General features: G+C 45.2%; 1 protein-coding gene across 4 annotated transcripts in view; it reads right to left on the reverse strand.

Annotated features, from left to right (window-relative positions):
• The window catches only part of sh3pxd2aa (SH3 and PX domains 2Aa), a 434,682-nt gene that overhangs the window by 36,278 nt on the left and 372,538 nt on the right, over positions 1–25,866 (reverse strand). For all 4 annotated transcript variants that reach the window (XM_052027259.1, XM_052027258.1, XM_052027260.1 and 1 more), the window contains one exon: positions 8,154–8,503. In XM_052027259.1, the coding sequence (XP_051883219.1) occupies positions 8,154–8,503 (350 nt within the window). The remainder of the gene's footprint in view (positions 1–8,153; positions 8,504–25,866) is intronic.

A 25,866-nucleotide genomic window follows, 5' to 3' on the forward strand; every position in this document is an offset into this window, starting at 1 on the left:
TGAGCTTGGAGGTTGTAGTTTTGGAATCCAGTGTAAAGATGATTTGCATACCAAGGTGATGGTTGATCCTGTATCCAGCTCAAATTTCACGGGCCGGTTGGCCACTGTAAGTGTAACCAAGTACAGAGGATAGTTCAGATTGCCCAGTTCATGGTTTGGAAGATAGTGTCCACTTTTTTTTCTTTTACAGAATCGGCCCGGGAGATGTTGGAGCAACGGGTCCCTCTCAGGTACGGTGAGAGTACTTAAAAAGCTCGTGTGTTTCATGTGTTTTCACGGGCTTTTCTTCTCTTAGCAGAATTTAGAAGGGCCAATAAAAAGGAGGTATTGTCAAACGGAGCGGCCATTTTGGAGCGGCCATTGTCGGAGTGAACAGAGTCAGAGTGAGTGGCTTTGGCACAGCAGGCATCGGCATCAAGAAGCGGAGGCCATCAGCAACAACACTGGTGAGTAGCTGGTAAGTAAAGGTAAGGTTTACTGTTATTGTCATAACTTTTAAGTAGACTACAGCTAGGTAGGAAAAAGTAGTTCAGATGGAGGGCAAGGTGATGTGCTGCAGCTGCATGATGTGGGAGCTAGTGGACCCTGCTGTGGTGCATGGTGACCACATCTGCAGTAAGTGCTTGAAGCTGGAGGAACTTCGGCTCACAGAATTAATGAGCTGGAGTCCCAGCTTCAGACACTGCGAAGCATCAGGGAGGGAGAGAGTTATGTAGATGCTGTGCATCACCCCCTCCTTAGAGCAGGTACTTCTAGGGTCCAGGAGGCAGATAGATGGGTGACTGTCTGCGGAGAGAGAGAGAAAGGGAACAGGCAGACAGTGCAGAGGACCCCAGAGGCTGTTCCCCTCAAAAACAGGTATTCCGCTTTGGATGCTGTTGAGGGGGATAACCTACAGGGATCAAGCGGCAGTACCCATGTCTCTGGCACTGGGACTGGTCCTGCTGTTCAAAAAGGAAGGGAGGAGAAGAGGAGGGCAATAGTGATAGGGGACTCGATAGTCAGGAGAACAGACAGGAGGTTCTGTGAACATCAGCGAGAAGTCCAGATGGTACGTTGCCTCCTAGGTGCCAGGGTCCAGGATGTCTCTGATCGGGTCCACAGCATTCTTGAGCGGGAGGGAAAGCAGCCAGAAGTTGTGGTACATGTTGGTACCAACGACATAGGTAGAAAGAGGGATGACGTCCTGAAAAGTGAGTTTAGGGAGTTAGGCAGAAGGCTAAAGAACAGGACCGCAAAGGTAGTAATCTCCGGATTGCTGCCTGTGCCACACGACAGTGAGTATAGGAATAGAATGAGGTGGAGGATAAATGCGTGGCTGAGGGATTGGAGCAGGGAGCAGGGATTCAGATTTCTGGATCATTGGGACCTCTTTTGGAACAGGTGTGACCTGTACAAAATTGATGGATTGCACTTGAATCCCAGGGGGACCATTATCCTGGCGGGGAGATTTGCTAAGGCTACTGGGGAGAATTTAAACTAGAATTGTTGGGTGGTGGGAACCGAAGAGACTGGGGAAGAGGTGGTTGGCTCTTAAATAGAGAAAGCTTGTAGACAGTGCGAGACGGAGGACAGGCAGGTGATAGAGAAGAGACGCGCTCAGACCGACGGTTTGAGATGTGTCTATTTTATTGAACAAAGCGGATGAGCTTCGAGCGTGGATCAGTACTTGGAGCTATGATGTGGTGGCCATTACGGAGTCTTGGATGGCTCAGGGACAGGAATGGTTACTTCAAGCGCCGGGTTTTTGATGTTTCAGAAAGGACAGGGAGGGAGGCAAAAGAGGTGGGGGTGTTGCATTGCTGATCAGAGATAGTATCATGGCTGCAGAAAAGGTGCATGTCATGGAGGGATTGTCTACAAAGTCTCTGTGGGTGGAGGTTAGGAACAGGAAGGGGTCAATAATTTTACTGGGTGTTTTTTACAGGCCGCCCAATAGTAACAGGGATATCGAGGAGCAGATAGGGAAACTTATCCTGGAAAGGTGTGATAATAACAGAGTTGCGTGATTGGAGATTTTAATTTTCCAAATATCTATTGGCATCTCCCTAGAGCAAGGGGTTTAGATGGGGTGGAGTTTGTTAGGTGTGGTCAGGAAGGTTTCTTGACACAATATGTAGATAAGCCTGCAAGGGGAGAGACTGTACTTGATCTGGTATTGGGAAATGAACCTGGTCAGCTGTTAGATCTCTCAGTGGGAGAGCATTTTGGAGATAGTGATCATAATTCTATCTCCTTTACAAGAGCATTGGAGAGAGACAGGAACAGACAAGTCAGAAAAGCATTTAATTGGAGTAAGGGGAATTATGAGGCTCTCAGGCAGGAAATTGGAAGCTTAAATTGGTAACAGATGTTCTCAGGGAAAAGTACGGATGAAATGTGGCAAATATTCAGGGGATATTTGTGTGGAGGTCTGCGTAGGTACGTTCCAATGAGACAGGGTAGTTATGGTAGGGTACAGGAACCGTGGTGTACAAAGGCTGTAATAAATCTAGTCAAGAAAAGAAAAGCTTACAAAAGGTTCACAGAGCTGGGTAATGTTAGAGATCTGGAAGATTATAAGGCTAACAGGAAGGAGCTTAAGAAGGAAATTGGGAGAGCCAGAATGGGCCATCAGAAGGCCTTGGCGGGCAGGATTAAGGAAAACCCCAAGGCATTCTACAGGTATATGAAGAGCAAGAGGATGAGACGTGGAAGAATAGGACCCATCAAGTGTAACAGTGGGAAAGTGTGTGTGGATCCGGAGGAAATGGCAGAGGTACTTCAGTATTCACTGTGGAAAAGGATCTTGGTGATTGTCGTGATGACTTGCAACAGACCGAAAAGCTTGAGCATGTAAATATTAAGAAAGAGGATGTGCTGGAGCTTTTGGAAAGCATCAAGTTGGATAAGTCGCCGGGACCGGATGAGATGTACCCCAGGCTACTGTGGGAGGCAAGGGAGGAGATTGCTGAGCCTCTGGCGATGATCTTTGCATCATCAATGGGGCCGGGAAAGGTTCTGGAGGATTAGAGGGTTGCGGATGTTGTTCCTTTATTCAAGAAAGGGGGCAGAGATAGCCCAGGAAATTATAGACCAGTGAGTTTTACTTCAGTGGTTGGTGAGTTGATGGAGAAGATCCTGATTGGCAGGATTTATGAACATTTGGAGAGGTAATAATATGATTAGGAATAGTCAGCATGGCTTTGTTAAGCGCAGGTCCTGCCTTACGAGACTGATTGAATTTTTTGAGGAGGTGACCAAACACATTGATGAAGGAAGAGCAGTAGATGTAGTGTATATGCATTTCAGTAAGGCATTTGATAAGGTACCCCATGCAAGGCTTATTGAGAAAGTAAGGAGGCATGGGATCCAAGGGGACATTGCTTTGTGGATCCAGAACTGGCTTGCCTACAGAAGGCAAAGAATGGTTGTTGACGGGTCGTATTCTGCATGGAGGTCAGTGACCAGTGGTGTGCCTCAGGGATCTGTCCTGGGACCGTTATTCTTCGTGATTTTTATAAATGACCTGAAAAAGGAACTGGAGGGATGGGTTAGTAAGTTTGTTGAAGACACAAAGGTTGGAGGTGTTGTGGATAGTGTGGAGGGCTGTCAGAGGCTACAGAGGGACATAGATAGGATGCAAAACTGGGCTGAGAAGTGGCAGATGGAGTTCAACCCAGATACAGTGTGAAGTGGTTCATTTTGGTAGGTCAAATATGATGGCAGAATATAGTATTAATGGTAAGACTCCTGGCAGTGTGGAGGATCAGAAGGATCTTGGGGTCCGAGTCCATAGGACGCTCAAAGCAGCTGCACAGGTTGACTCTATGGTTAAGAAGGCATACGGTGTATTGTCCTTCATCAATCGTGGAAGTGAATTTAGGAGCCGAGAGGTAATGTTGCAGCTATATAGGACCCTGGTCAGACCCCACTTGGAGTACTGTGCTCAGTTTTGGTCACCTCACTACAGGAAGGATGTGGAAGCCATAGAAAGGGTGCAGAAGAGATTTACAAGGACGTTGCCTGGATTGGGGAGCATGCCAGGTTGAGCAAACTCGGCCTTTTCTCCTTGGAGCGACAGAGGATGAGAGGTGACCTGAAAGAGGTGTATGAGATGATAAGAGGCATTGATCGTGTGGATAGTCAGCGGCTTTTTCCCAGGGCTGAAATGGTTGCCACAAGAGGACACAGGTTTGAGGTGCTGGAGAGTAGGTACAGAGGAGACGTCAGGGGTAAGTTTTTTACTCAGAGAGTGGTGAGTGTGTGGAATGGGCTGCCAGCAATGGTGGTGGAGGCGGATACAATAGGGTCTTTTAAGAGACTTTTGGATAGGTATGTGGAGCTTAGAAAAATAGAGGGCTATGGGTAAGCCTAGTAATTTCTAAGGTAGGGTCATGTTCGGCTCAACTTTGTGGGCTGAACGGCCTGTATTGTGCTGTAGGTTTTCTATGTTTCTTCGCAGTGACCGCCTCATTACGTGGAGTTGATGGCCGAATTCTGTTGCCTTCCCGTGGTACGTTGTTTTCCAAAGCACATCTTCTCGAGGTGCCCTACCTTCTGACAGAACCGGCTGACGGTCTTTTGATGCATGCAGTTGGACCACTAGACATGACTTTCACCACAGCGACGGCATCTCTTTGAAGGCTGATATGATTTTGACTGGAAGCCGCGGGTCTGCAAATGCTGGCAAACACTGAGGTTTTCAGGAGGGGGCTCTCGCTCCAGTACTGCCTGAATAAGTGGTGCTGGAGTCGGTTGAATATAGGTAATGCCTCTCTTGACTGCCCCCCGTGACAAGCTGTGGAGCATGCTTTGTCCCAGGACAAGTCGAGCTTTTCGGATAGGAGAATCTCACATGCCTTCTCATCATAGACTCCAGTCCATGATGGTTAGTGCGAACTCAGTGCGACACTGAGTTGGCACTAACCATCAACCACCCATTTTCACTAATGTTATATTAATCCCATTCTTTTTATTCCCCCTTGATTTTCATCAACACCCTCCATCTCCACCCCTCCACCCCCTCACCACCCCCCCCCCCCCCCAGATTCTACCATTTACAGTAGGGGCAATTTACACTGGCCAATTAATGGTCATGGCTTTAGTGCAATGAAGCTTTATATCTCAGAATCGTAGAAACATACAGCACAGAAATGGGCCCTGACAGCCCACCTCATCCATGCCAATCATGATACCTGTCCACGGTAATCTCATTTGCGTTAGGCCTGTATCCATCTACTCCTTTCTTATCCAAGTAGCTGTCTAAATGCCTTTTAAACATTGCAACAGTATCTGCCTCCATTGGCAGCTCGTGCCAAATATTTACCACCTCCATGTGAAAAACTTATCCCTCAAATCTCCTTTAAATTTCTCTCCTTTCACCTTACACCCAGCCTCTAGTCCTAGACTATACTGCCCTGGGAAAAAGACTCTCTACCCTATCTATGCCCCTCATAATTTTGTAAACCTCTATAAGGTCACCACTGAGCCACCTACATTCCAGTGAGAATAAACCCAGGCTATCTAATATATTACTTTAAGGGAAAATAAAACCGGTGCGGTGCCAGAGGACTGGAGGATAGCTTGTGTTGTTCCATTGTTTAAGAAAGGCTCGAAGAGTAAACCGGGTAATTACAGGCCAGTGAGCCTGACATCAGTAGTGGGTAAATTATTGGAAGGTGTTGTGAGAGATAGGACATATAAGTATTTGGACAGCCAAGGGTTGATTAAGGATAGTCAGCATGGCTTTGTGCGTGGTAGATCGTGTTTAACGAATCTTGTGGAGTTTTTTGAGGAGGTCACTAAGAAAGTAGATGAAGGTAAGGCTGTGGATGTTGTCTACATGGACTCTAGTAAGGCCTTTGACAAGGTCCCACATGGGAGATTAGTTCAGAAGGTTCAGTCAATGGGTATCCATGGAAAGGTTGTAAACTGGATTCGAAAATGGCTGAGAGGGAGAAGACAGAGAGTGGTTGTGGATGGTTGTTTCTCAGATTGGAGGCCTGTGACTAGTGGTGTGCCTCAGGGATCTGTGTTGGGGCCATTGTTGTTTGTTGTATATATCAATGATCTAGAAGATAATGTGTTAGATTGGATTAGTAAATTTGCGGATGACACTAAGATTGGAGGTGTAGTGGACAGCGAGGAAGGCTTTCAAAGCTTGCAGAGGGATCTGAACCAACTGGAAGAATGGGCCAGAAAATGGCAGATGGAATTTAATGCAGACAAGTGTGAGGTGTTGCATTTTGGAAGGACAAATCAAGGGAGGACATACACAGTAAATGGTAGGGCACTGAGGAGTGCGGAGGAACAAAGGGATCTGGGAGTTCGGATACATAATTCCTTGAAAGTAGAGTCACAGGCAGACAGGGTTGTAAAAAAGGCTTTTGGCATCCTGGCATTTATAAATCAAAGCATTGAGTATAGGAGTTGGAATGTTTTGGTGAGGTTGTATAGGTCACTGGTGAGACCAAATTTAGAATACTGTGTGCAGTTCTGGTCACCAAACTACAGGAAGGATGTCAGTAAGATTGAAAGAGTGCAGAGGAGATCTACTAGAATGCTGCCAGGTCTTTAGGAGTTGGGTTACAGGGTAAGATTGAGCATGTTAGGACTTTATTCCTTGGAGCGGAGAAGAATGAGGGAGATATGATAGAGGTTTACAAAATGATGAGGGGCATAGACAGTTAATGCAAGTAGGCTCTTTCCACCTAGATTAGGAGAGATAAGTATGAGAGGACATGGCTTTAGGGTGAAAGGGGAAAGGTTTAGGGGGAACATTAGAGAGAACTTCACTGAAAGAGTGGTGGGAGTGTGGAATGGGCTGCCATCTGATGTGGTAAATGCGGGCTCGCTCTTAACTTTGAAGAGTAAATTGGATAGATACATGGACGAGAGAGGTCTGGAGGGGTATGGGCTGTGGGCAGGTAAATGGGACTAGCCGAATAATGTTTCGGCACAGACTAGAAGGGCCGAATGGCCTGTTTTCTCTGCTGTAGTTTTTCTATGGTTCTAAAACCTAACAGGGAAAGTGGTCCAGTCTTGGTTATTAAGAGAAGATGAAAATGGTATTATATCAAAGAGGAAAGCACATAAAGTTGTCAGAAAAACAGTAAACCTGAGGATTGGGCAAATTTTAGAATTCAACAAAGGATAACCAAGGCACTGTTGTAAAGGGAATGTTGAAAATGAGTGCAGATTAGTAAGTAACATAGAGGGTCCTCCATTTATTTGTAAAAAGTAACAGATTAGCAGGTTAATGTGGATTCCTCACGGACTGAAAAAGAAGAAATTGTACCGTTTAACTTTTAGGAAATTAAACAAATATTTTGTGCCTGACATCAAAGAAAGACACAGGGAATACTGGAGAACTACAACACTATTAGCATTAGAAATAAATTTGAATTGAAGAAGGGAATGGGCTGAAAGATGAGAAATCCCCTGATGTTGATGACCTGCATCCTAGACTTTTGAAGATGTTGATGGACATTGCCAATGCCCTGGTTATCATATTCCAAACTTCCTTGGAACTAGAGTAGTTCCCATGTGATCCGAAGGTACCAAATGCAACCCCACAATTTAAGAAAATAGGGAAAGACGATTCAGAGTTTGCCTGCATTATTAGTAGGGAAGATGCTGGAATATATTGTCAAGCAAGTGATAACTGAGCACTTAGAAAATAACAAAAGGATTGGTCTGAGTCGACTTGGATATATGAAAGGGGAATCATGTTTGACAAACCTATTGGAAATTTTTCAAGCTTGTAACCAGCAGATGAGATGAGGCTGAAACATTGATGTGGATTATTTGGACTTTATAAATTCCATACGAGAGATTGTTAAATGAAGTAGAAGGGCATAGTACTGTGGAACCAGGGAATGATTTGATTAAGTCTTTTAAGATACCATTTCCACTAGTTGAGAAATCTCAGATTTAAGGACATAAACATAAAAGTGCAGTTGCTCCTAAATAGAAACATTTTATTCCAGTGCAGATGAGATGCAATACTCAGTTATCATCCTCATGAAAAACAATATTATATGATTCACTTTTGATACCCTAAAATCTTATATTCTGAACTGCTACTGCCCAATATCAATGCTAAACAACTGTAAAAGTGAAGACTATTTTAGTTGAATTGTGTTTAGTTATCATAGAAAATAATGCTGTACCTATCTCTGCTCTTTGTGGAGCGATCCTGGCAACAGCTGGGGATCCTGGTGTGGCTCGGCTGAATCTCTTTTCTGTTGCCATTAATGCAGTTACTTCACCATTGGACTGCTCACAAGGTAGTGGAAGGCTGATCTCCTTTGCAGTTAGTGGAGGATGATCATAAAGTTTGGACTCATTCTCAGTCTGAAGGTCTTTCTCACTGCTTGTCTTCTTGTTCAACAGGTTACTTATCTCCATGATGTTCCCAATGATCTCCACTGGCCCATTAACAGGCTTTTTCCTTGGAGAGAGTTCATCTTTGACTTTTCTCAGATAGGATGCTGGTGCCCATCCCTCTTTGCCTTGATATCTGGGAAGAAATGATTACAAATTTACAAAGACAATTTTTTCACTTCTGCCTCAATTACTGTAAATATCAGTCAAACAATCACCCTGAAACTGAATTCAATCTAGAACCGTGGCTATTTCTAAAGATTTTCCACCTCATCGCCCATAACTACAAGAAGCAAAATTGAGTCATACAGCATGGAAACAGGCCTTTCAGCCCAACTTGTCCATGCTGACCATGATTCCCATCTAAACTCGTCCAATTTGCCTGCGTATGGTCCCTATCCCTCTAAACCTTTTCTATCCATGCACCTGTCCATGTGGCTTTTAAATGTTAAATGTACCTGCCTCAACCACTTCCACTGGCAGCGCATTCCATGTACTGACCACCCCCTGGGTGAAAAGTTGTCCCTCAGGTTCCTATTAAATCTCTCCACTTTTACCTTAGACATATGCCCTCTAGTTCTTGATTCCCCAACCCTGGGGAAAAGACTGTGTGCACTGATGCTATCTATGCCATTCGTGATTTTATACACGTCTGTGATATCACCACTCATTCTCCTACCTGTCAATGAATCAAATTCCAATCTGCTCAAACTCTCTCCATAAGTCCCTCGAGTCAGTGAGCTATGGAGTTGGACTCCAAGAGCCCACTGTACATCAATGCTGTTAAGGGTCCTGCCATTGTGTATACTATTCCCATACATGAAGTACTGATCCTGTGGAACACAATTGGTCATGGAACTGTAGCCAGAATAACACCCTTCCAACAGTACTCACTGTCTTCCATGGGCAAGCCATTTACCAATTTATAACACAATAGACAATAGGAGCAGAAGTAGACCATTCGGCCCTTCGCATCTGCACCGCCATTTTGAGATCATGGCTGATCCTCAACAATCAATATCCTGTTCCTGCCTTGTCCCCATATCCCTTGATTCCCCTATCTATAAGAAACCTATCTAGCTCCTTCTTGAAAGTGCCCAGAGAATTGGCCTTCACTGCCCTCTGAGGAAGTGCATTCCACCAAGTCACAACCCTCTGGGAGAAGAAGTTTTTCCTCCCCTCTGTCCTAAATGGCCTAGCCCTTATTCTTAAATCATGCCCCCTGGTCCTGGTCTTCCCCAACATCTGGAACATATTTCCTGTCTCTATCTTGTCCAATCCCTTAATAATCCTGTATGTTTCAATCAGATCCCCTCTCAATCTTCTCAATTCCAGCGTGTACAATCCCAGTCTCTCCAACCTCTCAGCATAAGACAGTCCCAACATCCCCGGAATTAACCTCGTAAACCTACGCTGCGCGCCCTCTATAGCCAGGATATCCTTCCTTAACCCTGGAGACTGTACACAATACTCCAGGAGTGGTCTCACCAGGGCCCTGTACAAATGCAAAAGAATCTCTTTGCTTTTGTACTCAATTCCCCTTATAATACAGGCCAACATTCCATTAGCCTTCATCACTGCCTGCTGCACTTGCTCATTCACTTTCAGTGACTGATGAACAAGGACTCCTAGATCCCTTTGTATTTCCCCCTTACCTAACTCCACACCATTCAGATAATAATCCGCCTTCCTGTTCCTGCTCCCAAAGTGGAGAACCTCACACTTATCCACATTAAACTTCATCTGCCAAGTATCTGCCCACTTACCCAACCTATCCAAATCACCTTGAATTCTCCTAACTTCCTCTACACATGTCGCACTGCCACCCAACTTTGTATCATCAGCAAACTTGCTAATGTTATTCACAATGCCTTCATCTAAATCATCAACATAGATCGTAAACAGCTGCGCTCCCAGCACCGAGCCCTGTGGCACCCCACTAGTTACGGCCTGCCATTCTGAGAAACATCCATTCACCCCTACCCTTTGTTTCCTATCCGCCAACCAGTTTTCTATCCATGTTAATACCCGCCCCCCAATTCCATGAGCCCTAATTTTACCCACCAATCTCCTGTGCGGCACTTTATCAAATGCCTTCTGAAAGTCGAGGTATACAACATCCACTGAATCTTCCTCGTCTATTTTCCTGGTTACATCCTCAAAAAACTCCAGTAGATTAGTCAAGCATGATTTGCCCTTGGTAAATCCATGTTGACTCGACCCAATCCTATCATTGCTATCCAAATATGCCGCTATTTCATCCTTAATAATCGACTCTAGCATCTTCCCCACCACAGATGTTAGGCTAACTGGACGATAGTTCCCCGTTTTCTCCCTCCCTCCTTTCATAAAAAGTGGGATAACATTAGCCATTCTCCAATCCTCAGGAACTGACCCCGAATCTAAGGAACATCAGAAAATGATCACCAATGGATCCACAATTTCTAGAGCCACCTCCTTTAGTACCCTGGGATGCAGACCATCTGGACCTGGGGATTTGTCAGTCTTCAGCCCCATTAGTCTACCATTTCTTTCCTAATGTCAATCCACTTCAGTTCCTCTGTCACCCTCTGCCTTTTGTCCATCCTTACCTCTGGGAGATTTCTTACGTCTTCCCCCATGAAGACAGATCCAAAGTACTTATCAAATTCGACTGCCATCTCCCTGTTTCCCGTAATAATTTCACCCGATTCGGTCTTCAAGGGCCCAACATTGTTCCTAACTAACTTCTTTCCCTTCACGTACCTAAAAAAGCTTTTGCTATCCTCCTTAATATTCCTGGCTAGCTTGCCTTCGTACCTCATTTTTAATTCCCAAATTACCTTTTTAGTTAAATTCTGCTGCACCTTAAACATTTTCCAATCTTCTATCTTCCCACTCAGCTTGGCTCTGCCATACTTCTTCCTTTGTCAGCCACGGTGGCTCCTTTCCCCTCTTTGAGTTTTTCCTTCTCTGGGGAATAAACTGATCCTGCACCTTGTGCATTATTCCCAAGAATACCTGCCATTGCTGTTCCACTGACAATTCTGCTAGGATGCCCGCCCAGTCAACTTTAGCCAGCTCCTCCCTCATGGCTCCATTATCTCCTTTGTTCAACTGCAAAATTGACCCTTCTGATTTGCCCTTTTCCCTCTCCAATTGCAGATAAAAACTTATCATGTTATGTTCATTGCCTCCCAATGGCTCCTTTACTTCAAGTTCTCTTATCAAATCCTGCTCATTACACAGCACTAAATCCAGAATAGCCCTCTCCCTGGTCAGCTCTCGTACCAGCTGCTCCAAGAATGCATCCCGGAGGCACTCTATAAACTCCCTTTCCTGGGGTCCAGTACCAGCCTGATTTTCCCAGTCCACTTGCATATTGAAATCCCCCATAACTACTGTGACATTACCCTTGCCACATGCCAACATTAACTCACTATTCAGCTTGCACCCAATATCCATGCCACCATTCGGAGGCCTGTAGATAACACCCATTAGGGTCTTTTTGCCCTTACAGTTCCTCAGTTCTATCCACACTGACTCTACTTCTCCTGATTCAATGTCCCCCCTTGCAAGGGACTGAATCTCATTCCTCACCAACAGGGCCACCCCACCCCCTCTGCCCACCTTCCTGTCCTTACGACAGCATGTATACCCTTGAAAATTCATTTCCCAGGTCTGATCTCCCTGCAGCCATGTCTCCGTTATCCCAACAACATCATACTTACCCATTCGTATCTGAGCTTCAAGCTCGCCTACCTTATTCCTGACACTCCGTGCATTCAGATATAGGATTTTTAACCCATTTCTCCTCTCTCCATTCGTATTAATGTTCCAAAATTGTGTAGTTCCTACCTGTCCTCTACCCTCCATCTCGCTATCCTCTCTCTCATTCTGGATCCCCTCCCCCCGCAAATTTAGGTTAAACCCCCCCGAGCAGCATTAGCAAACCTTCCTGCAAGAATGTCAGTACCCCTCCAATTCAGGTGTAAACCGTTCCGTTGGAACAGATCCCATCTTCCCTGGAACAAATCCCAATTATCCATAAACCTGAAGCCCTCCCTCTCGCACGATCCCCTCAGCCACGTATTAATCTGCCTAATCTTCCTATTCCTCTCCTCACTCGCATGTGGCACAGGTAGCAATCCTGAGATTGTTACCCTGGATGTCCTGCCCCTCAACTTAGCACCCAACTCCCTGAACTCCTTACGCAGGACCTCCTCTCTTTTCCTGCCCACGTCGTTAGTCCCTACATGGGTCACAACATCTGGGTTCACGCCCTCCCTCCTGAGAATAACCTGAACCCGATCTGAGATATCCCGGACCCTGGCACCAGGGAGGCAACAGACCATCCGGAATTCCCGATCATCCCCACAGAATATCCCATCTATCCCCCTGACTATAGAATCCCCTATCACTACCGCTCTCCTCTCTTCCTTCTTCCCCTTCTGAGTTGAGGGTCCACTCTCGGTGCCAGAGACCAGACCTCCGCAACTAGTTCCTGGTAGGTCATCCCCACCAACAGTATCCAAAGCGGTATACCTATTATTGATGGGGACAGCCACAGGGGTGCTCTGCTCTCGCTGCCTGCTCCCCTTCCCTCTCCTGACAGTTACCCAGTTACTCTCCTCCTGTCTTATCGGTGTGTCTATCTCCCGATAACTCTTATCTATCTCTGCCTCCGCCTCCCGAATGATCCGTAGTTCGTCCAGCTGCTGCTCCAATTCCCTAACTCGGTCTGCTAGGAGCACTCCCTAGGGCCACCTGCGAACTTACAATTATACCTCCTACATCCACATCCAACTCATTCACGTATATTACAAACAGCAAGGGTCCTAATACTGATCCCTTTGGAAAACCAATGATCACAGACATCCATTCATAAAATCAACCCTCTACCATCATCCTCCGTATCCTATCACCAAGCCAATTTCTGGTATTGGTATTGCTTTATTATTGTCACTTGTACCAAGGTACAGTGAAAAACTTGTCTTGCGTACCGATCATACAGGTCAATTCATAACACAGTGCAGTTACAATGAGTTAGTACAGAGTGCATTGAGGTAGCACAGGTAAAGACAATAATAGTACAGAGTAAAGTGTCACAGCTACAGAGAAAGTGCAGTGCAATAAGGTGCAAGGTCACAACAAGGTAGATCGTGAGGTCATAGTCAATCTCATTGTATAAGGGAACCGTTCAATAGCCTTATCACAGTGGGGTAGAAGCTGTCCTTAAGCCTGGTGGTACGTGCCTTCAGGCTCCTGTATCTTCTACCTGATGGAAGAGAAGAGAAGAGAGAATAACCCGGGTGGGTGGGATCTTTGATTATGCTGGCTGCTTCGCCAAAGCAGCGAGAGGTAAAGACAAGAGTCCAAGGAGGGGAGGCTGGTTTCCGTAACGCGCTGAGCTGTGTCCACAACTCTCTGCAGTTTCTTGCGGTCCTGGGCAGAGCAATTGCCATACCAAGCCATGATGCATCCAGATAGGATGCTTTCTATGGTGCATCAATAAAAATTGGTGAGTGTCAAAGGGGATATACCAAATTTCTTTAGCTTCCTGAGGAAGTAGAGGTGCTGGTGAGCTTTCTTGGCCATGGCATCTATGTGATTTGACCAGGACAGGCTGTTGGTGATGTTCACACCCAGGAACTGGAAGCTCTCAACCCTCTCAACCTCAGCACGATTGATGTAGACAGGTGCATGTACACCGCCCCCTTTCCTGAAGTCAATGACCAGCTCTTTTGTTGACATTGAGGGAAAGGTTGTTGTCATGACACCGTGCTACTAAGCTCTCCATCTCCTTCTTGTGCTCCGACTCATTGCTGTTTGAGATACGGCCTACTATGGTGGTATCATCTGCAAACTTGTAGATGGAGTTAGAGCAGAATCTGGCCATGCATTCATGAGTATATAGGGAGTAGACTAGAGGGCTGAGGACACAGCCTTGTGGGGCACCAGTGTTGAGAATAATCGTGCCGGAGGTATTGCTGCCTATCGTCACTGATTGCGGTCTGTTTGTTAGAAAGTCAAGGATCCAGTTACAGAGGGAGGTGTTGAGTCCTAGGTCTCGGAGTTTGGTGACGTTTGCTTAGGATTACAGTATTGAAGGCAGAGCTATAGTCAATAAACAATAGTCTAACATAGGTGTCTTTACTGTCCAGATGCTCCAGAGCTGAGTGTACAGCCAGGGAGATGGCGTCCGCTGTAGACCTGTTTCGGCGATAGGCGAAATGCAGTGGATCGAGATTGTCTGGGAGGCTGGAGTTGATCTGTGCCGTGACCAACCTCTCAAAGCACTTCATGATGGTGGATGTCAGAGCCACTGGTCGGTAGTCATTGAGGCATGTTACCTTGCTTTTCTTCGGTACCAGGATGATAGTGGTCTTCTTAAAACAGGTGGGAACCTGGGCTTGAAGCAGGGAGAGGTTAAATATGTCTGCAAATACTTCTGCCAGCTGATCAGCACAAGATCTGAGCACGTGGCCAGGGACACCATCTGGGCCAGATGCTTTGCTCGTGTTCACTCTCTGGAAGACTGATCTTACATCCTCAACAGTGGCCACAGGTTCAGTTGCATTAGAGACTATCAGGGTGGGTGGTGGCAATCCACTTCCCTTGTGCTCAAAACGCGCATAGAATGCGTTAAGCTCATCAGGAAGGGATGCACTGTTGTTAAATATGCAGCCTGTCTTCGTCTTGTAGCCTGTTAGGGCATTTAAGCCCTGCCATAACTGACAGCTGGTCTGGGATTCTATTTTGAGTCAGTATTGCCTCTTGGCATTCCTGATAGCTTTCCAAAGGTCATATCTCCATTTCTTGAACAGATCAGGATCACCAGATTTGTGTGCAGCAGTCCTCTCCTTCAGTAGGGAGTGGATCTCCCGGTTCATCCATGGTTTCCTGTTTGGGAACACCCATATTGTCCTCTTTGGTACACAGTCCTCCACACACTTGCTGATAAAGTCTGTGATGGTGGTGGCATACTCATTTAGGGTGGTAGCTGAGTGTTTGAATATGGACTAGTCCACTGTCTCAAAGCAGTCGCGTAGGAGCTCAGCTTTTTCCTCAGACCAGCATTGCACGACTCTTTGTACCGGATCCTCCCGTTTCAGCTTCTGTTTGTATGCTGAGAGAAGGAGCACAGCCTGGTGGTCTGATTTCCCAAAGTGAGGGCGAGGGGTGGCTTGGAAGGCATCTTTGATGGTTGTATAGCAGTGGTCAAGGGTGTTAGCGCCCCTGGTGGAGCAGGAGATGTGCTGGTAGTATTTTGGTAACACCCTCTTGAGGTTGGCCTGGTTGAAGTCACCTACGATAATGAAGAGGGCCTCAGGGTATCCTGTCTCAAGGCTGTTGACCGCAGAGTATAGCTCATTGAGTGTAGGCTTCATGTCCATCTGTGATGGGATGTAGACTGCCATCAGGATAGCTGAAGTGAACTTCCTTGGCAGATAGAATGGTCGACACTTCACCGTTAGATAGTCCAGGTTGGGTGAGTAGGAGCTCGCCAGGACTGTCACGTCCGAGTACCACAAGTTATTGATAAAGAAGCAGACCCCTCTGCCTTTAACTTTGCCTGAGGACGCTGTACGGTCCATTCGATGGATTGAGAAGCCCTCAGGTTGAATGGCACAGTCAGGTGAAGCAGGTGTAAGCCACTTTTCAGTGAGACATAGCACACAGCAGTCCCTCAGTTCTCCTTGGATCCAATTTACAAACTTTCCCTACATCCCATGGGCCCCACCTTTTGGACCAAGCACCATCTATAAATTTGCCGATGGCACCACTGTTGTTGGCAGAATCTCAGATGGTGATGAGGAGGCCTACAGGAATGAGATAGATCAGCTGGTTGAGTGTGTCGCAACAAGACCAAGGAATTGATTGCGGACTTCAGGAAGGGGAAGTCAGGAGAACACACACCAGTCTTCATTGAGGGGTCAGCAGTGGAAAGGCTGAGCAGCTTCAAGTTCCTGGGCATCTATCTTGGATCTATCTTGGGCCCAACACATTAGAACCATAGAACCATACAGCACAATACAGGCCCTTCGGTCCACCATGGTGTGCCGACCTTTAAACCACGCCTAAGACTATCTAACCCCTCCCTCCCACATATCCGTCTATTTTAAATTCCACCATATGCTTATTTAACAATCTCTTGAACTTGACCAACGTATCAGCCTCCACCACCACCCCAGGCAGCGCATTCCATGCACCAACCACTCTCTGGGTGAAAAACCTCCCTCTGATATCTCTCCCACCCATTACCTTAAAGCCACGCCCTCTTGTATTGAGCATTGGTGCCCTGGGAGAGAGTGCAATCACGAAGAAGGCACACCAGTGGCTCTACTTCATTAAAAGTTTGAGGAGATTTGGTATGTCACCAAGGACTCTTGCAAATTTCTGTAGATGTACAGTGGAGAGCATTCTGACTAGCTGCATCACTGCCTGGTATGGAGGCTCCAATGTGCGGGATTGAAAGAGGCTGCACAGGGTTGTCGACTCAGCCAGCTCCGTCATGGGCACAACCCTCCCTGCTATCGAGGACATCTTCAAGAGGTGGTGCCTCAAGAAGGTGGCTTCCATCATTAAGAACCCTAACCACTCAGGACATGCCCTCTTCACGTTACTACCATCGGGGAGGAGTACAGGAGCCTGAAGACCCACACTCAACATTTCAGAAACAGCTTCTTCCCCTCCGTCATCAGATTTCTGAACGGTCCATGAATCCATGAACACTACCTCACTCTTCCTCTTTTGCACTTCTATTTATTTTTGTAACTTATAGTAATTTTTATGTCTTTATATCTTGCATTGTACTGCTGCCACAAAACAACAAATTTCATGACATATGTGATAATAAACCTGATTCTGATTCTAACCAGTCTCCAATGTGGAACCTAGTTGAAGGCCTTCAGAAATGTAAGAAACATCTTCCGTACTGCCCTCGTCAGTACACTTTGTTACCTCCTTAAAAAATTCATTCTGATTGGTTGGACAAGATCTGCCCTTGACAAAGCCATATTGGCCATTTCTAATCAGTCCCTGCCTTTCCAAGACATTATCAATGTTGTCACTCAGAATTTTTTCAAATAACTTCTGATAATTACTGATCAGGTCTGTAATTGCCAGGCTTTTCCCTGCTGTCCTTCTTGAAAAATGGGACTACATTTGCCATCCTCCAGTTATCTGGTAGATCACTCATAGCCAGTGAAGCTGTAAAAATCTCAGCCAGAGCCACAGTAGTCTCTTCCCTTGCCTCCCATAGCAGCCTGGGATAAATCTCATCTCCCTTTGGGAATTTATCCACCTTCACGTCCACCAAAGCATTGATTACCTCCTCTTTATTTATGGATACTTGCACTGGAATTTCATCTTCCCCTTCACTGAATTCTCCAACCACAAAGTTCATTACTTTTGTGAATACTGATGAAAGGTAATCATTTCCGACCTCACCTACATCCTCTAGCTCCATACACAGATTGCCCCCGTTGTCCCTAATGGACCCTACTCTTTCCTTTTTATTCTTTTGTCTTTAATCCAATTATAACACACCTTTGTACTTATTTTAATCCTGTCTGCCAGTGATATTTTGTGACCCCACTTTGTGTTCCTAATTTCCTTTTTAAGTTTCTCTCTTTACTTTGTATACTCTTGACAGGACTCCTCAGTCTGTAGTTCTCTAACTGCCATTTACTTGCATTTTTCTCTTTATCCAATCCGTGATATCCTTTAATATTCAGGGTACCCTGCTCCTGTATTCCTTGGCTTTCACTCTTACAGGAACAGGGTGGCTCTGAACTCTAGCTATTTCTCCTTTGAAAGCTTCCAAGTCTCCCTTTGCCAAATCCTGTCTTATTTTCATGAAGTTGGCCTTCCCTCTATTTAACACTTTTATTCCTGGTCTATTCGTTGCCAGAGAAGTGGTAGAGGCAGGTACATTTACTCCCCTATCCTTAACATCACATCTCAACACCTGTATTCAATGTCCCAACCGATGAAGGCAAGGGACTATATGCCTTCTTCACCACCCTAACTACGTCACCACTTTCAGGGAACTATGTACTTGTACCCCAAGTCTCTTTGTTCTCCAACACTACCAATGACCTTCTGATTCCTTCCACCAAGCCAATTTAGTATCCAATTGGCAAGCGCACCCTGGATCCCATGTGATCCAACTTCCAGACCAACCTACCATGCTGGTCCTTGTCAAATGCCTTGCTAAAGTCCATGTGGACAACGACTACCACACTGTTCTCCTCAATCCTCTTGATCACCTCTTCAAAAAACTCAATGAAATTTGAGAGTAATTTGCTACCCATGCTGTCTATCCCTAATCAGTCCTTCCCTTTCCAAATGTAGAGAGATCCTGTCTCTCAGAATCCCCTCCAGTAACTTTCCCACCACTCTTGTGAGGCTCACTGATCTGTAGTTCCCTGGCTTGTCTTTGCAGCCCTTCTTAAGTAAAGGTACCGTCCAGTTTTCCAATTTTGGGTCTTGCTTTTGAATTTAATTTCTAACTCCTGATACACTCTCAACAGGACTTCCTTCCTGCCCTTTTCTATTTTGTTATCCTGATATGAATCAAAATATTCAGAAAATACCGGAAATACCTGTGGGCTGGTAGCATTCATGAAGAGAGAGGATTAGAATTAATGTTTCAGATCAATGATTTTTAATTAAAACTTTATCTGTTCTCAATAAACAGCTTCAACTTGAAACATAAATCTGTTTCACTCCATGGATATTCCCTGAATACTTTCTGCTTCTATTTCAGATTTGGAGTGTTTGTAGTATTTTGCCTCTGTACTGCGGCACTTTGCCCTTCATTTTTAAGTTATTATCCAGCCATTTCAAAATCTCCTGTAACATTCCACTCGCAAGATATCTCCTTTTTATACCAAATACTGAAAGGCCTGGATAGAAGGGATCTGTGCTGGGACCTCAACTGCTTGTGATGTACATAAATGACCTGGATGAGTATGTTGATGGATGGGTTCGTAAGTTTGCAGACGATACCAAGATTGGTGGAGTTGTGAGTAGTGTAGAAGACTAGCAACCGATACAGCGTGATATAGATCAGCTGCAGATGTGGGCAGGGAAATGGCAGATGGAGTTTAACCCGGATAAATGTGAGGTGTTGCACCTTGGTAGGACTAATGTCAAGAGGCAGTACACAGTGTTGAAGAGCAGAGAGACCTTGGGGTGCAAGACCATGACTCATTGAAAGTGGCTACACAGGTAGACAGGGCGGTTAAGAAGGCTTATGGAATGCTTGCATTTATTAGTCGGGGTATTGAGTACAGTTATGATGATTCTCTATAGGACTCTGGTTAGGCTGCATTTAGAGTATTGCATGTAATTCTGGTCACCTCACTATAGGAAGGATGTCGTGGCTTTAGCAAGGGTGCAGAGGAGGTTAACTAGGATGCTGCCTGGATTAGAGGGCATGTGCTTTCAGGAGAGGCTGAACAAACTTAGGCTCTTTTCTCTGGAGCGGCAGAGGCTGAGGGGTGATCTGTTGGAAGTATATAAAATTATGAGGGGCATAGATAGGGTGGACAAACAATATCTTTTTCCCATAATTGACCGATCCAGTACCAGTGGGCATGCATTTAAGGTGAGAGGGGGTAGGTTCAGAACAGATGTGAGGGGTACATTTTTTTTTACTGAGAGAGTGGTGAATGCGTGGAATGCGTTGCCTGATAGGGTGGTGGAGGCAAATTCATTGGGGGCTTTTAAGAGGGGCTTGGATGGGTACACGAATGAGAGGAAAATAGAGGGATATGGGCATTCTGTAGGTAGGAGGGAATAGCTATATCGGCACAACATTGTGGGCCGAAGGTCCTGTTCTGTGTTCCAGAATGGGCATGGAGATGATGTTTCGATTACTGGGAGAATCTAGGTTCTGAGGGCACAGCCTCAGAATAAAGCTACGTCCCTTGAGAACTGAAATGAGGAGGAATTTCTTCATCAGTGGGTGGTGAATCTGTGGAATTCATGGCCACAGAGGGCTGTGGAGGCCAAGTCATTGGGTATATTTAAGCCAGAGATCGATAGGTTCTTGATTGGCTAAGGGCATTGAAGGTTACAGGGAGACGGCAGGAGAATGGGGTTGAGAAAAAAACCAGACACGACTGAATGGTGGAGCAGACTCGATGGGCCAAATGGCCGAATTCTGCTCCGATATCTTATGGTCCTATACCCAAGGCATTAAAATTTACGTAACAAAGGTTGCTTAATGCTGTGAGGCAATAGATCATTCAAGACCTCAGTAAGTGTTGGTACAGGCTCAAAGGCTGAATGGCCTCTTCATATTCCCATGTGTCCTTGTAGTAATTACACCTTATTCCAGAAAAATATTCTCGGTGAGTGATAATTATTTAAGTCTGGAAACTTAAATAGTGATTTCAGCAGTAAAATATTACAGGCAAATATTACAAACAATGGAGGCTGAGGACAGCTGCCATTTGACCCTTTCTCCAGCTTCTTTTCCTACATATTTTTGAAAGATTAGGAAATTGCAGGTTATGGGGAACTGGAACACAAGAGTTGAGGTCAGTGTAGATCAGCCATGATCATATTGAATGGCAAGGCAGACTTCAGAAAACAGGTAGCCTACTTCTTGCCTATTGTGTTCTTGTGTTAATATGATGCTAACTAAGATCACAAATTAGATAAGATTGCAACAGATGGGCAATGCTTTGCAGCTATCAGTATCAGTAGTTAATAAATGTTACAACATTTTTGCTATTTTTATAGCATGTCACTGTATAATGAACTGTAACTTTGGAGTTAATATTTTGTTAGACCCATAAAATATTTTATAGATTAATGGCAAAAAAACAGAAAGTGAAATAATTCATTTACAATTTGGCTATAAGAATAGAAGTAAAGCAATATACGTTAAGAATAATCAGCCCCGTGTTAGACTATTCGTCTGCTCCATATGTATAGATATAATTTGCATACAAACTACAGCAGCCACTTCAATTAATGCACTTGCCTCTCAATTTTTGCTAACTGGCTACATCAGCAAAGATCAGCAATTACTTCCCGACAAAGTTATCCTGAAAAGATGACAGTGATCAGTCACGATTTTCTTAAATGGCAGAGCAGACTCCAGGAGCCAAATGGCTTACTCCTGTTCTGTAATGATGAGGTGAGTTCCCGCCCTGTAATGAGTACTTAAGGAGAAGAACATGGACGATAGAGAGATTAGGAAAGGGTACATTGATATTCTAGAGCTTGTCGATGTTAAGAAATGATGTTAGGTGTCTTGAAAAACATGAAAGTGAATAAGTTCTCATGGCTTGATAGGATCTATCTCAGGATACTGAGAGAAGTGAGGGAGGTGATTGTTGGTGCCTTTACACAGATCTTTGTATCCTCTTGAGCTATGGCTGAAGTGCTAGAAGACTGGAGAATAGCTAATGTTGTTCTTTTGTTCAAGAAGGGCAACAGAGACAAACCAGGAAATTATAGGCTGGTCAGTCTTACATCACTGGTAGGAAAATTACTGGAGAATGCGAGACAGGATTTACTCGCATTTGGAAAAGCATTGACTTATTAGGGTTGGCCACATGGCTATGTGCGGGAGAGGTCCTATCTTGTGCGTTTCACCTTGCAGAGTTGCGAGTTGGAGTGAGATTTGGAGTGGGAGCTTTGAAAAGAGGTGAGTCTCTGTGAGTGTGCTTGTGAGAGTTACAAGGTAGCCAGGAGGGAACTTAAGAATGGACTTAGGAGAGCTAGAAGGGGGCATGAGAAGGCCTTGCCGAGTAGGATTAAGGAAAACCCCAAGGGATTCTACATGTTGAAGAACAGGAGGATGACTAGACTGAGGGTAGCACCGATCAGGGATAAAAGAGGAAACATGTGCCTGGAGTCAGAAGAGGTAGCGAATACTTTGCTTCAGTATTCACCAGTGAGAGAGATCTTGATGTTTGTGAGGATGGCATACAACAGGCTGATACACTGGGCATGTCAACGTGAGGAAAGATGTGCTGGAACTTTTGAAAAACATTAGGATAGATAAGTCACTGGGGCTGGACAGGATATAACCAAGGTTATTATGGAAAGCGAGGGAAGAGATTGTGCACCTTAGCAGTGCCAGATGTTTGGAAGGTGGCAAATGTTGTTCTTTCGTCCAAGAAAGGGAGTAGGGACAAACCAGAGAATTACAGGCCAGTAAGTCTTACTTCAGTGGTGGGCAAATTACTGGAGAAGATTCTTAGAGACAGGATTTATGGGCATTTGGAGAAGCACAGGCTGATTAGGGACAGTCAGCATGGCTTTGTGAGGGGCAGGTCGTGCCTCATGAGCTTGATTGAATTCTTTGAGGATGTGACAAAGCACATTGAAGGTAGACAGTGGATGTGGTGTAATGGATTTTAGTAAGGCATTTGATGAGGTTCCTCACGGAAGGCTCATTCAGAAAGGCATGGTAGTGTAGCGGTTAGCGCGACGCTATTACAGCACCAGCGATCAGGGTTCGATTCCCGTCGCTGTCTGTAAGGAGTTTGTACGTTCTCCCGTGTCTGCGTGGGTTTCCTCCAGGAGCTCCGGTTTCCTCCCACATTCCAAAGACGTACGGGTAGGTTAATTTGGGTTTAAAAAATGGGCGGCGCGGACTTGTTGGGCCGGAAGGGCCTGTGACCAAGCTGTAAATAAAAAAAAAATTTTTAAAAATTAAAAATAAAGTCAGGAGGCATGGGATCCAGGGACTCTTGGCTGTGTGGATAAAGAATTGGCTCGCTCATAAAAGACAAAGGGTGGTGGTAGATGGAGCGTATTCTGCCTGGAGGTTGGTGACCAGTGGTGCTCCACAGGGATCTGTTCTGGGACCCCTGCTCTTTGTGATTTTTATAAATGACTTGGATGAGGATGTGGAAGGGTGGGTTAGTAAGTGTGCTGATGATAAAGGTTGGTGGTGTTGTGGATACTGTAGAAGGTTGCTGTAGATTACAAGAGGATATTGATGGAATGCAGACCTGGGTTGAGAAGTAGCAGATGGAGTTCAACCCGGAGAGTGTGAAGTGATACACTTAGGGAAATTGAATTTGAAGGCAGAATACAAGGTTAATAGCAGGATTCTTAGCAGTGTGGAGGAACAGAGGGATCTTGGGGTCCATGTCCGTAGATCCCTCAAGGTTGCCGCGCAGGTTGATAGGGTTATTAAGAAGGCGTATGGTGTGTTGGCCTTCATTAGGCGGGGTATTGAGTTCAAGAGCCACGAGGAAATGTTGCAGCTCTACAGAAGTCTGGTTAGACCACACTTGGAGTATTGTGTTCAGTTCTGATCACCTCATTATAAATTTAAACTAGCTTCACAGGGGGATGGGAACTGGAAAAACAGGTCAGTAAGTGAGGGAACGGGTAGGAGGGCTGATGTCAGGGAATGTAGTATTAGGCAGATTCCTGATAACGATGTAATGGGACGAGTGGTTTGAAGTGTTCGTACTTCAATGCTCGGAGTATTATAGGCAAGAGTGATGAACTTAGAGCATGGAACTATGATGTTGTGGCCATGACAGAGATTTGGTTGAGGGAGGGACAGGAATGGGTGATCGATGTACCAGGGTTTTGAAGTTTTAGGAAGAATAGAGAGGGTGGTACAAGACGAGGAGGAGTTGCAATGCTAATTAGAGATAATATATTAGCTGCAATTTGGGGAGACATAACGGAGGGCTCGAATACAGAGTCTATATGGGTCGAACTCAGGAAAAGGGAGGGTGCCATCACTCTCTTGGGGGTGTACTATAGACCTCCCAATAGCCACCAGGACATTGTGGAATGGATATACACACAGATTAGAGAAATGTGTAAAAATTACAGGGTTGTGGTCATGGGAGACTTCAATTTCCCTGATATAAATTGGGACCTTTTTAGTGCAGGGGGTCAGATAGGGCAGAATTTGTTAGGTGTAACCAAGAGGGATACCTAAATCAATATGTTGACAGTCCAGCAAGGGGAGGGGCTATTCTGGACCTGGTGTTGGGTAATGAGCCTGGCCAGGTGACTCACCTTTTAGTGGGTGAGCAATTGGGGAACAGTGACCACAGCTCATTAACTTTCAGGCTAGCTATAGATAAGGATAGGTATAGGGCTAGTGGGAGGATTTTAAATTGGAGCAGGGCTAATTATGAAGGCATAAAGCAGGAACTAGGTCTAGTAAACTGGGAAAACCTTTTTGCTGGCAAGTCCATGTCGAGCATGTGGAAAGTGTTTGAGGATCAAATATACCGAGTACAGGACACATATGTCCTGATTAGAAGGAAGGACATGAATGGAAAAATAAGGGAACCTTGGATGTCCAGAGAAGTACTGAACTTAGTCAAGAAAAAAAAGACAAGTATGTAGAGCTTTGGAAGTTAGGATCAGACAGAGAACATGAGGAATATAAAGAAGCTAGAAATGAACTCAAGAAAGGAATTAGGAAAGCCAGGAGGGGCCATGAAAAGTCCTTAGCGAGTAGGATTAAGGAGAATCCAAAGGGATTCCATACCTACGTCAGGAATAAGAGGATAATGAGGGAGAGGGTAGGACCACTTTAGGATAAAGAAGTGAATCTATGTTTGGATGCAGAGGATGTGGGTGAGGTTCTGAATGAGTTTTTCTCTTCTGTATTTACCCAGGAAAGGGACATGCAGGACGCAGAAATTGGAACTGAGGGCATAAAAAGACGTATTTTACTGTGCGTTTTGATGTACATGTGACTAATAGATAAATATCTTATCTCTTAAACATGTTAGGGCATTTAGAGGTCAAGGAGGAGGTTGTATTAGGTCTCCTAAACAATATTAAGGTGAATAGATCCCCAGGGCCCGATGGGATATACCCCAGGTTACTGAGGGAGGCGAGAAAGGAAATTGCTGGAGCCTTGACCAGTATCTTTGTGGCCCCTTTGACCACAGGTGCGGTCCTGGATGACTGGTAAGTGACTAATGTTGTTCCTCTATTTGAGAAAGGGACAAGGGAAAATCCGGGGAACTACAGACCAGTGATTCTCATGTCAGTTGCAGGGAAATTGCTGGAGAAAATTCTCAGAGATAGGATATACAAGCATCTGAAATCCAATGGCTTGATTAGGGAAAGCCAGCATGGCTTTGTGCGGGGCAAGTTGTGTCTTACTAACCTGGTTGAGTTTTTTGACAAGGTGATGAGAGAGATTGAAGAAGGTAGAGCTGTGGATGTCATCTATACGGACTTCAGTAAGGCACTTGACAAGGTCCCACATAATCGGTTAATCAAGAAAGTTCAGATGCATGGGGTCAGTGGAGAATTGGCTGTGTGGATCCAGAACTGGCTTGCCTGTAGAAGACAAAGGGTGGTGGTTGAAGGGACTTATTTGGGCTGGAGGCCTGTGAGTAGTGGTGTTCCACAGGGATCTGTGCTGGGACCTCTGCTGTTTGTGATGGACATAAATGGCCTGGATGAGTATGTTGATGGGTGGGTTTGGAAGTTTGCAGACAATACCAAGATTGGTGGAGTTGTGAATCATGTAGAAGACTGGTGACAGATACA

This window comes from Pristis pectinata, chromosome 12, assembly GCF_009764475.1.
Source record: "Pristis pectinata isolate sPriPec2 chromosome 12, sPriPec2.1.pri, whole genome shotgun sequence".
Lineage (NCBI taxonomy): Eukaryota > Metazoa > Chordata > Chondrichthyes > Rhinopristiformes > Pristidae > Pristis > Pristis pectinata.